General features: G+C 33.9%; 2 protein-coding genes across 4 annotated transcripts in view; both read left to right on the top strand.

The window, feature by feature from the left end:
- The first annotated feature begins 465 nt into the window (after positions 1-465).
- LOC142222615 (glutathione S-transferase 2-like) lies at positions 466-11,189 on the top strand. Of its 3 annotated transcripts, none has more exons than XM_075292852.1 (2): positions 466-489; positions 10,453-11,189. In XM_075292852.1, the coding sequence occupies exon 2, from the start codon at positions 10,457-10,459 to the stop codon at positions 11,090-11,092; it is 636 nt and encodes a 211-aa protein (XP_075148967.1). In that variant the 5' UTR covers positions 466-489; positions 10,453-10,456; the 3' UTR covers positions 11,093-11,189. The 3 variants fall into 3 exon arrangements, with proteins under 3 accessions (XP_075148967.1, XP_075148965.1, XP_075148966.1); XM_075292850.1 differs by having other exon boundaries at positions 477-617; XM_075292851.1 differs by lacking the exon at positions 466-489 and adding an exon at positions 2,434-2,576.
- LOC142222614 (glutathione S-transferase 2-like) overlaps positions 478-14,406 on the top strand; it is a 23,330-nt gene continuing 9,401 nt past the window's right edge. Inside the window, exon 1 of the mRNA XM_075292849.1 lies at positions 478-617. The gene's annotated coding sequence lies outside the window, so the exon portion shown is untranslated. The remainder of the gene's footprint in view (positions 618-14,406) is intronic.

Genomic DNA, 14,406 nt, shown 5'->3' with positions numbered 1-14,406 from the left:
CGATTTAGATTCTTATGACCATTGAGGCCAAATTTTCAATTCAAAATTAAAATTTTTACAAAGAGGGCAATTAATATTTTAACAATGTTTACCAAATTAAAATACACACATTTTCCTTGTAAAATTCTTTTCTTTTAAAAAATGTTTTCTTGTAAAAATATTTCCCTATATCCTACATTTCAATCGACCGATAAATCATAAATGCATTCATGCATAATTGCATAAAAATGGCTTTAGATTTAAATATCTCCCATATTTGAAGAATTTGAAATAGTATTGAATGTAAACCTACAAAGTGGTGCAGGGTATACTATAGTCGGCCCTGCCCGACATTAGACTTTCCGTACCTGTTTATAATTGATTAGATAGCTAATTTTCATTTGAGTGTATTTGTTTCTCTTTTGTATTACAAATATATTACTTAAAAAATATTGTATGATAAACCAATTGTTAGCGCATTTAGTTACCGATTCAATTTCACGAAGTAAGGTAGCTTGAGTGTTTGAAAATAAGTGAAAATTCATAGATAAAATCTGGCTCGGTTTTGTGGAATATTCTATAGTGCTGCTTTACGAAATAAATTTTTTAATGTTTTACTGACTTTTGAAAAGTGCAAGGTGGTACACAATTATATATTAAACCAATAGAATCGTATTATGTATTATATCCAGTAAAATAATATGTATCTCCTATACGTAGCGAAGCAATATGATTTCTTCAAGCACGTTTCAAGAGCACATTGTTATTCTTCGACATGCGAGTTTTTCGGAAATTATGAATCTGCTATTTTCTCGGAAATTATGAATGTATCTAAATCTGAACCGATTTCAACCAAATTTGACACGCATAGCAATAATGCTAATTCTACTCCCTGTGAAAAATTTCAACTAAATCGGAGCAAAAAATTGGTCTCTATGGTCAAATGAGTGTAAATCGGCCGAAAGCTATATATGGGAGCTATATCTAAAATTTGGCACACTTGACTACAGTCCTAATTGTTCTTCTTGTGCAAAATTTTAAGCAAATTAGGTTAAAACTCTGGCTTCTGGGGCCATATAAGTCCATGTCGGGCGAAATATATATATGGGAGCTATATCTAAATCTGAACCGATTTCTTTCAAAATCAATAGGGATCTATTCTGAGCCAAAACACATACTTGTGCCAAATTTGTATTCGATTGGACTAAAACTGCGACCTAGACTTTGATTACAAAAATGTGTTCACGGACAGACGGACATCGTTATATCGACTCAAGAGCCCATCCTGAGCATTTTTGCCAAAGACACCATGTGTCTATCTCGTCTCCTTCTGGGTGTTGCAAACATATGCACTAACTTATAATACCCTGTTCCACAGTGTGGAGCAGGGTATAAAAACAAGTATATACAGCACTAAGTTCGGCCGGGCCGAATCTTAAATACCCACCACCATGAACCAAATATTAGGGTTTCCTTTGAAATTTCAGGAGGGCTTGAGGACTTGAGGACACTTCCCGAAGATAAATTTAAAGATTTCACCTATGAGGACTATATCAGGCTTTACAAGAACCATTTTTGTTTGAGTTTTAGAGGAATCATTAACATCTCTTGTAAGTATGCAAGAAAATTATAAAATAACGACTTGATTTGAGATCTTAAATCTGTAGAAGTAAAATCTGGAAATTTTACATTGAGTTTCAAGCAATTTTCATGATCGTTGCTCCTTCTATACCCTTAAGAAGTGAAGTCGGTCTATATGGAGGCATTACCAAATGGACCGATAAAAACTTAATCCGATACACGTTTTTGTGAGCCTAAAATACCACAATATTTACAATTTCAGGCAAATCAGATAAAAACTACGGTTTCTAGAAACCCAAGGAGTTAAATCGGGAGATCGTTCTTATGGGGGCTATACCAAAATATGGACCGATACTCACCATTTTCGGCACACCTTTTTATGGTCCTAAAATACCTCTAGATTTTCTAAAATACCTCTAGATTTCCAAATTGGATAAAAACTACGGTTTCTATAAGCCCAAGACCCCAAATCGGGAGGTCGGTTTATATGGGGGCTATGTCAAAACCTGGACTGATACAACCAATCTTCGAACTTGACCTGTATGCAGACAAAAGACTAGTTTGTGCAAAATTTCAGCACGATTGCTTCATTATTGAAGACTGTAGCGTGATTACAACAGACAGACGGACGGACGGACATCGTTATATCGTCTTAGAATTTCTCTCTGATCAAGAATATATATACTTTATATAGTCGGAAATCGATATTTCGATGTATTACAAACGGAATGACAAACTTATTATACCCCCGTCACCATTCTATGGTTGTGGGTATAAAAAATACCAAAATCAACTGAATTTGATTTTAGCCAATGTGCCATTCTACGAGTATTGTTATCGCAAATATATATGCAAATTAGTTTATGCAATAAAATAAACCAAATACGATCTATGTATAACTAATGCTATGTACAATTCCAAACACGAATTTCAACACAATTCCCAAAATGTTCTCAGTAGACGATAGAACATCACGGTGTACACAACGTTAAGTTTTTGATCTTGAAATTTAAAAGGTATAATAGAAAAATTAATCGGAGTGATAACAGAATTAAAAATAGAAATAAACGATTTTTTTGTGACTTGTCAAAAGCATTGGATTTAATATGTATTGGTCATACTTTTCTCAAAATTGTGAGAGAGAGAGAGAGAGAGTTGAAACTGTTAGGGAGCTAATTTTGCCAGACCGGGAAAATTGTGTCGGTATAGAAAAGTTATGGTCATACATCAAATTATGACAAAAATAAAAGTGAATTTTTCGCGGTTGTTGTTGTTGTTGCAATTACAAAATTTATAGACCGGTAGCTTCTAGTTGCTAGTGCCCGTATAATTAAGTTTATTATATTTTGAAATATAAGTAATAAATTAATTTAAAATTTAAAACTTTGAGAATATTACATTTTGCATTGCACTCAAAAAAAAGTGAATTCTCTATTTCACTAAAGCCAATTTAAATTTATTTTAGTTCATGGAATGATTATGTTTGGAGAAAGTTTCCTTTACTCTAATAACACTAGTTTACATCCAAAATGTACACTTGATGAGAATCAACCTTTCTTATGTATTTTGATCTGCTAAATTCGAAAGTTGGTACTTAAATGAAATACCTTTCATTTAAGTACCAACAACGATATAATCGGACATTTCTAACTCGACATACAATTTGTTTAGTAAAAAAAGAACTAAAATTAACGGGATATCTCAAAAACTGATTTTCTTAATTTTTTCGAATTCAGCTGATCAACATACCTAAAAAAGTTGCCTCTCATCAAGTGTACATGAAATTTTGTTTTGTAAACTAGTGTAATTTAGATAAATTAACTAAATTTTAGTAATTTTTAGATAACTTAACTAAAACACGGGGAAAAAATTATACATAAACAAGTATATACGGCCGTAAGTTCGGCCAGGCCGAAGCTTATGGATTGCGTAGAAACTTCTACTGAAGACTGTCATCCACAATCGAATTACTTGGGTTGCGGTAACACTTGCCGATGGCAAGGTATCTTACAACTTCCTAACACCGTAATATATACCACATAGTCCATACGTGGTATATATTAAACTAAAAAAGGCCGATTAAATAGGTATATAATTAAGTTTAAAGTTTCTATAGAAATAAAATTTTGACAAAATAAAATTTTTCTATACAAAATTTTCTATAGAAGTAAAATTGGAAAAAAATTTCTATAGTAATAAAATTTTAACAAAATTTTCTATAGAAATAAAATTTTAACAAAATTTTCTATAGAAATAAAATTTTGACAAAATTTTCTATAGAAATAAAATTTTGACAAATCTATATATATAAAATTCAATTTATGTTTGTTTATTTGTTTGTTTGTTTGTATGTATGTACCGAGTTGGCTCCGAAACGGCTGAACCGATTTACTTGAAACTTTCAGAGATCGTAGGGGGCGTTCATGTGGTGAAAATAGGGTACCTAATTTTTTGACACCTGGTCGCGGAGGGGGACCTCCCCTTTATCGGACTTTTTGAAAATTGGACCAAAGTTGACCGATTTGGTTGAAATTTTCGTTGAAGATTGGGGTTGGCATCTAGACAAAGATCCGCTACTTTTTATTTCGATATTTGGCAGCGGAGGGGGGCCTCTCCTTTGTTCGACTTTTTTTAAAGTACAGTGAAAAAAACTAAAATTCTCTAAATTATCTGAGATTTACAGAGAACATGTGGGGAGGTTATGGAATTAATATGGGGTACCCGATGATTTCATATGTGGATGGGGAGGGGGACCTCCCCCTTGCCCTACTTTTTGAAACTTGGAACAAAATTATGCGATTTGCTTGAAATTTCCATTGAATGTTGGGGTTGGCATGTAGACAAAAATCCGCTACATTATTTTTCGATATTTGCTCGGGGAGGGGGACCACCCAATTGCCAAAATTTTTTTTTTTTTTTTGAAAGTTCAAACAAAACTAAACTCCCCCGACTGAAATTTTACAGAAAAAATGGGTTACGAAATTTATATCAGGTTCCTGATTTTTTAATAAAAATAAAAGGGCATAGGGAGACATCCGCTTCTCTTAAGTACATACAGAGAAACAATTAAACTTAACCGAGTTACTTGAAATTTACAGAGGACTGGGGAGAGATCGTAACCTCCGTCAACCGTAATAGTTGATACCTGATTTTGTGATATTTGGACGGAAGAGAGGCCGCCCCTTTAGGCTTATAATTTGCTTGACATTTTCTGGGACGTTTACAAAAGATACGCTTTTCGACATTTGGTCGGGGAGGAGGTCCTCCTCTAAAACTACAAAAAAAATTTAGTTTTCTTGAAATTTACAAAAGCAGTGGGGGAAGGTTATGAACGAAGAGGCAACCTTCCTTGCCCCACACTTGAAGGAAAGTTTCAAGAATTTTCAGGGAAGGTTAGGGGTGTCGATATTGTATCGGGGAAAGTGACGTCCCTTTAAAACAATAGAGCAAAATTTAAACATCTCCGATCTACTTGAAATTTACAGGGACGTGGCAGGAGGTGATTAAATTTATACATAATTTTTAAATTAGTATATGATTTTTCGATATCTGGTTGGGGAAGGGGAAAATTGAAATAAACTTTATCGATTTACTTCGATAGAATTTATAGAGACCATTGAGTAGTTGCGAAATTAATATAGGGTACGTGATAGTCCGATATCAGGTCGGAGTGGAGCGAAGGTGGGGAGAGGGTTCCCTTTTGTCCGTTTTTTTTTTTCCTAAATTGAAAGTAGAGGGTTGTCCGTAAATGGGAACTCGGTACATAATTTTATGATTTTTGCACAGGCTTCTGCCAGACTTCTTTTTAGTCTTCATTTTAGTAAAGAGAGGGTTCCCTTTTGTCCGTTTTTTTTTTTCTTAAGTTGAAAGTGGAGGGTTGTCAGTCTTCTGCCAGACTTCTTTTTAGTAAAGAACTTAAATTTACATGAAATTGGCAGCCAACGTAGAGGGTGCATCATTTTCCAACATTTTAGCAAATGTTAATGTGGTAAATTTTTTTACTACTTTTGCTTTTTCCGATTTATTGGATGGGAAACAGTAATTCTTTGTATGTTATTATAATATAGTGCTTAATTTTCAGATATGTTGAGGAGAAGGATACCTTTCCTTAAAATTCCCCACTTAAAATTCACAAGAAATATAGAAGATTGTCCAACTACTTGAATACAGAACATTATTAAAAAAATTTGGAGGAAAGGGTACACCTTCTCCCGCCGTATTTGTACCTATAAACGAAAAATCAAGTAGTCCGATTTGTTTAAAAGAATTGAAATCTTTTCGAATTTGTTTTCAGCACGAAGGATATAGTTGACTAAGTTAATGCAAAATGTTCCTCAAAATACGCTTCGGAAGGCGCAGCGAAGCGGGCCGGGTTACGCTAGTTTTTCTATAGAAATAACATTTTGACAATGTTTTCTATAAAAATAAAATTTTGGTAGATTATTTTTGGCTCGAGTGGCAACCATGGACCAATTTTGGCATGGTTATTAGCGGCCTTATACTAACACCACGTTGCAAATTTCAACCGGATCGGATGAATTTTGCTCCTCCAAGAGGCTCCGGAGATCAAATCTGGGGATCGGTTTATATAGGGGGCTATATATAATTATGAACCGATATGGAGCAATTCTTGCGTGTTTGTTAGAGACCACATTCTAACACCCTGTTCCAAATTTCACCCGGATCGGATGAATTTTGCTCCTCCAAGAGGCTCCGGAGGTCAAATCTGGGGATCGGCTTATATGAGGGCTATATATAATTATGGATCGATATGGACCAATTTTGGAATGGTTGTTAGATGCAATATACTAACACCACGTACCAAATTGCAGCCGGATCGGATGAAACTTGGTTCTCTTAGAGGCTCCGCAAACCAAATCGGAGGATCGGTTTATATGGGGGCTATATGTAATTATGGACCGATATGAACCAATTTTTGCATGGTTGTTAGAGACCATATACTAACACCATGTAGCAATCGCAAGCCAAATTTGGGGGTCCGTTTATATGGGAGTGGGAGTGGAAGTGGACCGATATGGACCAATTTTTGCATGGTTGTTAGAGACCATATACTAACACAATGTACCAAACTTCAGCCGGATCGGATGAAATTTGCTTCTCTTAGAGCAATCGCAAGCCAAATTTGGGGGTCCGTTTATATGGGGGGCTATACGTAAAAGTGGACCGATATGGCCCATTTGCAATACCATCCGAACTACATCAATAACAACTACTTGTGCCAAGTTTCAAGTCGATAGCTTGTTTCTTTCGGAAGTTAGCGTGATTTCAACAGACGGACTGACGGACGGACATGCTTAGATCGACTCAGAAGTTCACCACGACCCAGAATATATATACTTTATGGGGTCTTAGAGCAATATTTCGATGTGTTACAAACGGAATGACAAAGTTAATATACCCCCATCCTATGGTGGAGGGTACAAATATTTACAAAATTCTTATTTCTCATAAATTTTACTAGAAATGCGTTCATCATGAACTTCGTATGTCACTAAAGACATTCTTGCAATTTTGAACACCAGTTTTTCCTTCAAACTACAAAATTTTCTTTAACAAGTGAAAAAACTTAATCATGTCCAAAAATTTTCTTGAATTTGTCGAAAAATATTTACTTATTTTTGTGATATCGGCGTGATGCCAGCGTTTGTATTACTGTTTAGTTTAAATTTTCTAAAAATATTAAAAATTTTCTAAAATTAATCTTTCCTGGTGAGTTCACTATTTTTATACCCTGCTCCACAATGTGGAACAGGGTATTATAAGTTAGTGCATATGTTTGCAACACCCAGAAGGAGACGAGATAGACACATGGTGTCTTTGGCAAAAATGCTCAGGGTGGGCTCTTGAGTCGATATAGCGATGTCCGTCTGTCCGTGAACACATTTTTGTAATCAAAGTCTAGGTCGCAGTTTTAGTCCAATCGACTTCAAATTTGGCACAAGTATGTGTTTTTGCTCAGAATAGATCTCTATTGATTTTGGAAGAAATCGGTTCAGATTTAGATATAGCTCCCATATATATATTTCGCCCGATATGGACTTATATGGCGTCAGAAGCCAGAGTTTTACCCTAATTTGCTTAAAATTTTGCACAAGAAGAACAATAACCACTATAGTCAAGTATGCCAAATTTTATTGAAATCGGTTCAGATTTAGATATAGCTCCTATATATATCTTTCGCCCGATATGGACTAATACGGTCCCAGAAGCCAGAGTTTTACCCCAATTTGGTTGAAATTTTGCACAGGGAGTAGAATTAGCATTGTAGCTATGCGTTCCAAATTTGGTTGAAATCGGTTCAGATTTAGATATAGCTCCCATATATAGCTTTCGCCCGATTTACACTCATATGACCACAGAGGCCGATTTTTAACCCCGATTTAGTTGAAATTTTGCACAGGTTGTAGAATTAGCATTGTTGCTATGCGTGCCAAATTTGGTTGAAATCGGTTCAGATTTAGATATAGCTCCCATATATATGTTTTTCTGATTTCGACAAAAATGTTCAAAATATCAACATTTTCCTTGTAAAATCGCCACTGCTTAGTCGAAAAGTTGTAAAAATGACTCTAATTTTCCTAAACTTCTAATGCATATATATTGAGCGTTAAATCACATATAAGTTTCCTCAAAACTGCTTCAGATTTAAACGTTTCGCATATTTTTTTACTAACATTGTGTTCCACCCTAGTGCATTAGCCGACTTTTCGAGTCTATCGATTTTGTAAAAGTCTATCAAATTCTGTCCAAATCGAGTGATATTTAATTGTATGTATTTGGGACAAACCTTTTTATATAGCCCCCAACACATTTGACGGATGTGATATGGTATCGAAAATGTAGATCTACAAAGTGGTGGAGGGTATAATATAGTCGGCCCCGCCCGACTTTAGACTTTCCTTACTTGTTATACCCACCACCATAGAATGGTGACGGGGGTATAATAAGTTTGTCATTCCGTTTGTAACGCATCGAAATATCGATTTCCGACTATATAAAGTATATATATTCTTGATCAGGGAGAAATTCTAAGACGATATAACGATGTCCGTCTGTCCGTCTGTCTGTCTGTCTGTCTGTCTGTCTGTCTGTTGTAATCACGCTACAGTCTTCAATAATGAAGCAATCGCGCTGAAATTTTGCACAAACTCGTCGTTTGTCTGCGGGCAGGTCAAGTTCGAAGATGGGCTATATCGGTCCAGGTTTTGATATAGTCCCCATGTAAACCGACCTCCCGATTTGGGGTCTTGGGCTTATAGAAATCGTAGTTTTTATCCAATATGCTTGAAATTAGAAATGTAGAGGTATTTTATGACCATAAAGGGGTGTGCCAAAAATGGTGAGTATCGGTCCATGTTTTGGTATAGCCCCCATATAGATCGATCTCCCGATTTTACTTCGTGGGCTTATAGAAACCGCAGTTTTTATTCAATTTACCTGAAATTGGAAATCTAGAGGTATTTTAGGACCATAAAGAGGTGTGCCGAAAATGGTGAGTATCGGTCCATATTTTGGTATAGCCCCCATATAGACCGATCTCCCGATTTTACTTCTTGGGCTTATAGAAACCGCAGTTTTTATTCAATTTACCTGAAATTGGAAATCTAGAGATATTGTAGGACCACAAATACGTGTGCCAAAAATTGTGAGTATCGGTCCATGTTTTGGTGTGGTCCCCATATAAAACGACCTCCCGATTTGGGGTCTTGGGCTTATAGAATCCGTAGTTTAAATACAATTTGTCTGAAATTGGAAATTTATAGGTATTTGAGAACCATAAAGGGGTGTGCCAAAAATGGTGAGTATCGGTCCATGCTTTGGTATAGCCCCCATATAGACCGATATCCCGATTTTACTTCTTGGGTTTCTAGAATCCGTAGTTTTTATGCGATTTGCCTGAAATTGTAAATATTATTTTAGGCTCCCAAAAACGTGTATCGGATTAAGTTTATATCGGTCCTTTTGGTAATGCCTCCATATAGACCGACTTCATTTCTTGAGGGTATAGAAGGCGCACTGATCATGAAAATTGCTTGAAACTCAATGTAAAATTTTCAGATTTCAGATACTTCTCGGTTGAAAATCTACAGATTTAAGATTTCAAAGCAAGACGTTATTTTATAATTTTCTTGCACACTTACAAGAGATGTTAATGATTCCTCTAAAACTCAAACAAAAATGGTTCTTATAAATCCAGAATCTGATATAGTCCTCATAGGTGAAATCTTTAAATTTATCTTCGGGAAGTGTCCTCAAGTCCTCAATCCCTCCTGAAATTTCAAAGGAAACCCTAATATTTGGTTCATGGTGGTGGGTATTTAAGATTCGGCCCGGCCGAACTTAGTGCTGTATATACTTGTTTTTTACTAACATTGTGTTCCACCCTAGTGCATTAGCCGACTTAAATTTTGAGTCTATAGATTTTGTAGAAGTCTATCAAATACTGTCCAGATCGAGTGATATTTAAATGTATGTATTTGGGACAAACTTTTATATATTGGTCCCAACACATTTGACGGATGTGATATGGTATCGAAAATTTAGATCTACAAAGTGGTGCAGGGTATAATATAGTCGGCCCCGCCCGACTTTAGACTTTCTTTACTTGTTTCAGTGTGAGTAAGAGCATATTTTTTATTGTTTTTTTTAATTTTTTGAAATAAAATGTTAATATAAAGATCATTGAATTTCTTTAGAAATATGTCCTTAATTTTCTGTCCGTCGTCTATCATATCAAGTCAATTTTTTTTTTCACAAAATCAGAGAAAACTGTCTCCTCGACACTTTGAATTTTATTTTTCCATACAAACCAAATGATTGCCAACGAAATAATTTGTTTTTTATTTTTTTTTTTTTCTCATTCCAAAACAGAATCATGGATTTGTACTATATGCCCCTGTCAGCTCCCTCGCGTGCGGTTATAATGACCGCCAAGGCTTTGGGTGTGGCTCTCAATAAAAAATATATAAACCTCTTCAAGGGTGAGCACATGAAACCTGAATTCCTTAAAATGAATCCTCAACACACTGTCCCAACTTTCGTCGATGGAGATCTAACCTTGTGGGAATCTCGAGCAATAATGGTCTATTTGGTTGAAAAATACGGTAAACCTAATGATCCTTTATATCCCAATTGCCCCAGGAAACGTGCTGTAATCAATCAACGTCTCTATTTCGATATGGGTACTTTATATAAAAGCTTTGCAGAATATTTTTATCCTTATGCTTTCCACAATAAATCCAAGGATATGGAAGGTTTTGAAAAATTACAAACTGCATTGCAATTTTTGAATACATTTTTATCGGAATCCAAATATGTTGCCGGGGATTCATTGACTTTGGCTGATTTATCGATTTTGGCTTCGATGACCACAATGGAAGTGGCGGAATTAGATTTCAGTAAATATGAGCATGTGGCCAAGTGGTATGATGGTCTGAAAAATTCAGCTCCAGGTGCTGCCGAAAATTGGGAAGGCGTTGAAGAATTTAAGAATTTTCTTAAAAGCAAATAAAGTGTAATGGTTGTTTTTTACTTAACTATAATTAAATTTGTAGGGGTAGTTGGAATATGTGTATAAGGCTAAAATAAAAATTAAATATACATATTTATGTTTTTTGTTTTTAATGATGATGGAGTTTTTTTTGTGGAATTTTAGGGAAATTACCATTTTGGTACTATATACGTAGAAATAACCTAAACAAGCGCATCGACCCAAAGGTGGTGTCAAAACTGAGAACAGACGTTGCTAATTTAACAATAAACAAGTAAGTAAAGTAGAAAGTCGGGCGGGGCCGACTATATCAAACTCTAAACCACCCTTACTGAATTAGTAATTATAAGCATTTGTGGGGTAACACTGATATTGGTCTGGGAGATAAACCGCAGTTACATATTTAAGAAAATTGCGGGGTACATGTTTATGGGTACTTTGTCTCAATCTGACTATAGCTCATAGTCTGTGTTGCAAGGGAAAATGTTCGGTTTATCCTACAATGACAAAAAAAGTTCCCTACTTTTCCATACATTCCCAAACAATTTTCCTTCAATATTTTCGTTAAATTTAAATAAATTTTACAAAACAAAAATGGTTCTAACCCCCATTTTCATAAAGCTCCGTTAGTGTTCCGTTAACTAACCAACTTTTAAACCGTATTATAGACGAAGCTGTCATCTTGCCTTTATATTCCATAAGCCAGTTAGGAACTTAACTGACGAAAATTTTTCAGTTAAAGTTAATCGGAGAGAAAATATTTGCAATTTACTTTCTGTTAACTGGCAGTTAAAGCCTAACGGAGCTACATGAAAATGGCCGTAAGTACTTTATTATCTTAAAACATGAAAATGCAACGTATATAACCTCGAAAATAAATATGTATTACCACCACGGTTGCCACAGTTGGTAGAATTCTACCAAAAATAGTATTTTTTTTTGTGTTAAATCTCTATAGAAATAACATTTTGGAAAAAGTTTTTATAAAAAATTTTTTTGAGAAAATTTTCCATAGAAATAAAATTTTGATAATAAGTTCTATAAAAATAAAATTTTGAAAAAAAAATCCACAGAAATAACATTATGAAAAAATTTTTTATAGAAATAATATTTTGAAAAAAAATTTCTATAGAAATACAATGTTGACAAAATTTTCTACAGGTATAAATTTTGAAAAAATGTCTATTGAAATATTTGTTTGGTAGATTTGTGGTAATCTTCAAATGTTGTTACATTTTTTTGGCAGGAGTGGTAACTGTTGTTACCACACATTATTAAAGATCAAGCCTTGTCGGCTTCTAATTTCCTCCTCTAGAGCCACCAAAATGTAAAAATTATTACAAATTGTTTTGAGTGACAATTTCCCTACATTGTGGCCCTGCGTCCCTACAAGACGCTAAATATTAGAAAAAAACCTACATATAGGGAATTTCCCCTACTTCTAGCAACACTGGCTGTGTTGATATTGCACCCACGGAGTTAGTATGCCACTAATATTGAGGCCATTATTAAAAAAGAGAAAATCGTTCAATTAGTGTCTGTAATAAATCCAAATTAGTAAAAATCGAGCAAAATTCTTATGTAAGAGCTCCAAGTACTTATAAATACGATCGACTAGTCATCAAAATTTGAAATTTGAGTAACATTGGTTAATAAATAAAAGTATTATGGTAAAATTTGGGAAAATCGAGCGACGCATATATATGGAAGCTATATGTAAATCTGAACCAATTTGCATAATGTTTTACGGGTTCGATTAATACCACAAGAGGTTACCTTGTGCAAAATTTGAGTAAGATCAGTTATGAAATGGGCTATACATATATATGGGAGCTACATCTCAATCTGAACCGATTTCGATGATATTTTGCACATATAGTTAGTGTTATAGAAAATTACATTTCGCCAACTTTGAGTAAGATCGGTTGATAAATAAGGGTTTTATGGCCAAATTTAGAAAACTCGGGCGGTACATATATATGGGAGCTATAGCTAAATCTTAACCGATTTCGATGATTTTTTGCACATATAGTTAGTGCTATAGAAGATTACATTTATCCAACTTTGAGTAAGATCGATTGATAAATAAGGGTTTTTTGACCTAATTTGGCAAAATCGGGCGATACATATATATGGGAGCTATATATAAATTTGAACCGATTCCGATGAAATTTTGCAGATTTAAAGGGTGATGCAGAAGATTATTTTGTGCTAAATTTGACGACGATCGGTTAGTAAAAAAGTGCACTGTGACCCCATTTGTCGAAATCGGGCGATACATATATATGGGAGCTATATCGAAATTTGATCAGATTTCTTCCAAATTCAATAGCGTTCATCCTTGTGCCCAAAAAACTCCCTATACGAAATTTCATCAAAATCGGCTAATAATTGCAACCGGAATCCTGTGAACAACAAATACGTGGACAGACGGACGGACGAACACCAAGCGCTAGATCGACTCAGGAGGTGATTCTGAGTCGATCAGTATTTATTTTATGGGGTCTAAAATCAATATTTCTGGTAGTCACATTTTTTAGCCGATCAAACTTATTATACCCTGACCACTATGTGGTTTAGGGTATAAAAATTTTATAGTGCGCGATAGGATTAAAAACATCCGATCATGATGTGAGATTTTAATTGGTAAACAATTAAAACTTTGTGTGCATGACTCATTTGGCAACCAAAAACTGTGAATTTACGGAAATGCTATTTTAAATGAAAACTTGTAAGAAATTTAATCATTGTTGTTGTTTTTGAAAAATTACTTAATTTTAGTTGAAAAACCAAACTGAAAATCTCAAAATTGCATTCAAAATCATTGGGCATTTTTAAAAATTATTAAAATATTTATTTTATTAAAATAATTTTGTTTATTAAATTCTTATTAACTTTATTAAAATATATATATATATATATATATATATATATATATATATATATATATATATATATATATATATATATATATATATATATATATATATATATATATATATATATATATATATATATATATATATATATATATATATATATATATATATATATATATATATATATATATATATATATATATATATATATATTTTTTTTTTTTTTTTTCAGTGCATTACTTAACATACGAAAACTTTGTTGTGGTTACAGAGAAACGCATTTTTAGACAACCAGTTTTCTTTTGCCTCAAAAAATAAAAAAAAGATTAGAGATCGTTGCAAAGATTGCCAAAAATTCAGTGTTTTTTAATTTTATGTTTCGTTTGTTTGACAAAAATTTCTTTCCGGAGGAGAGTATACATTTTTTTGGACTTGTTTGGAATTTTGTCCCACTGT

Source organism: Haematobia irritans, chromosome 1 (assembly GCF_050003625.1).
Source record: "Haematobia irritans isolate KBUSLIRL chromosome 1, ASM5000362v1, whole genome shotgun sequence".
Classification (NCBI taxonomy): Eukaryota; Metazoa; Arthropoda; class Insecta; order Diptera; family Muscidae; genus Haematobia; species Haematobia irritans.
This window is presented reverse-complemented; position numbering and strand designations above follow the sequence as displayed.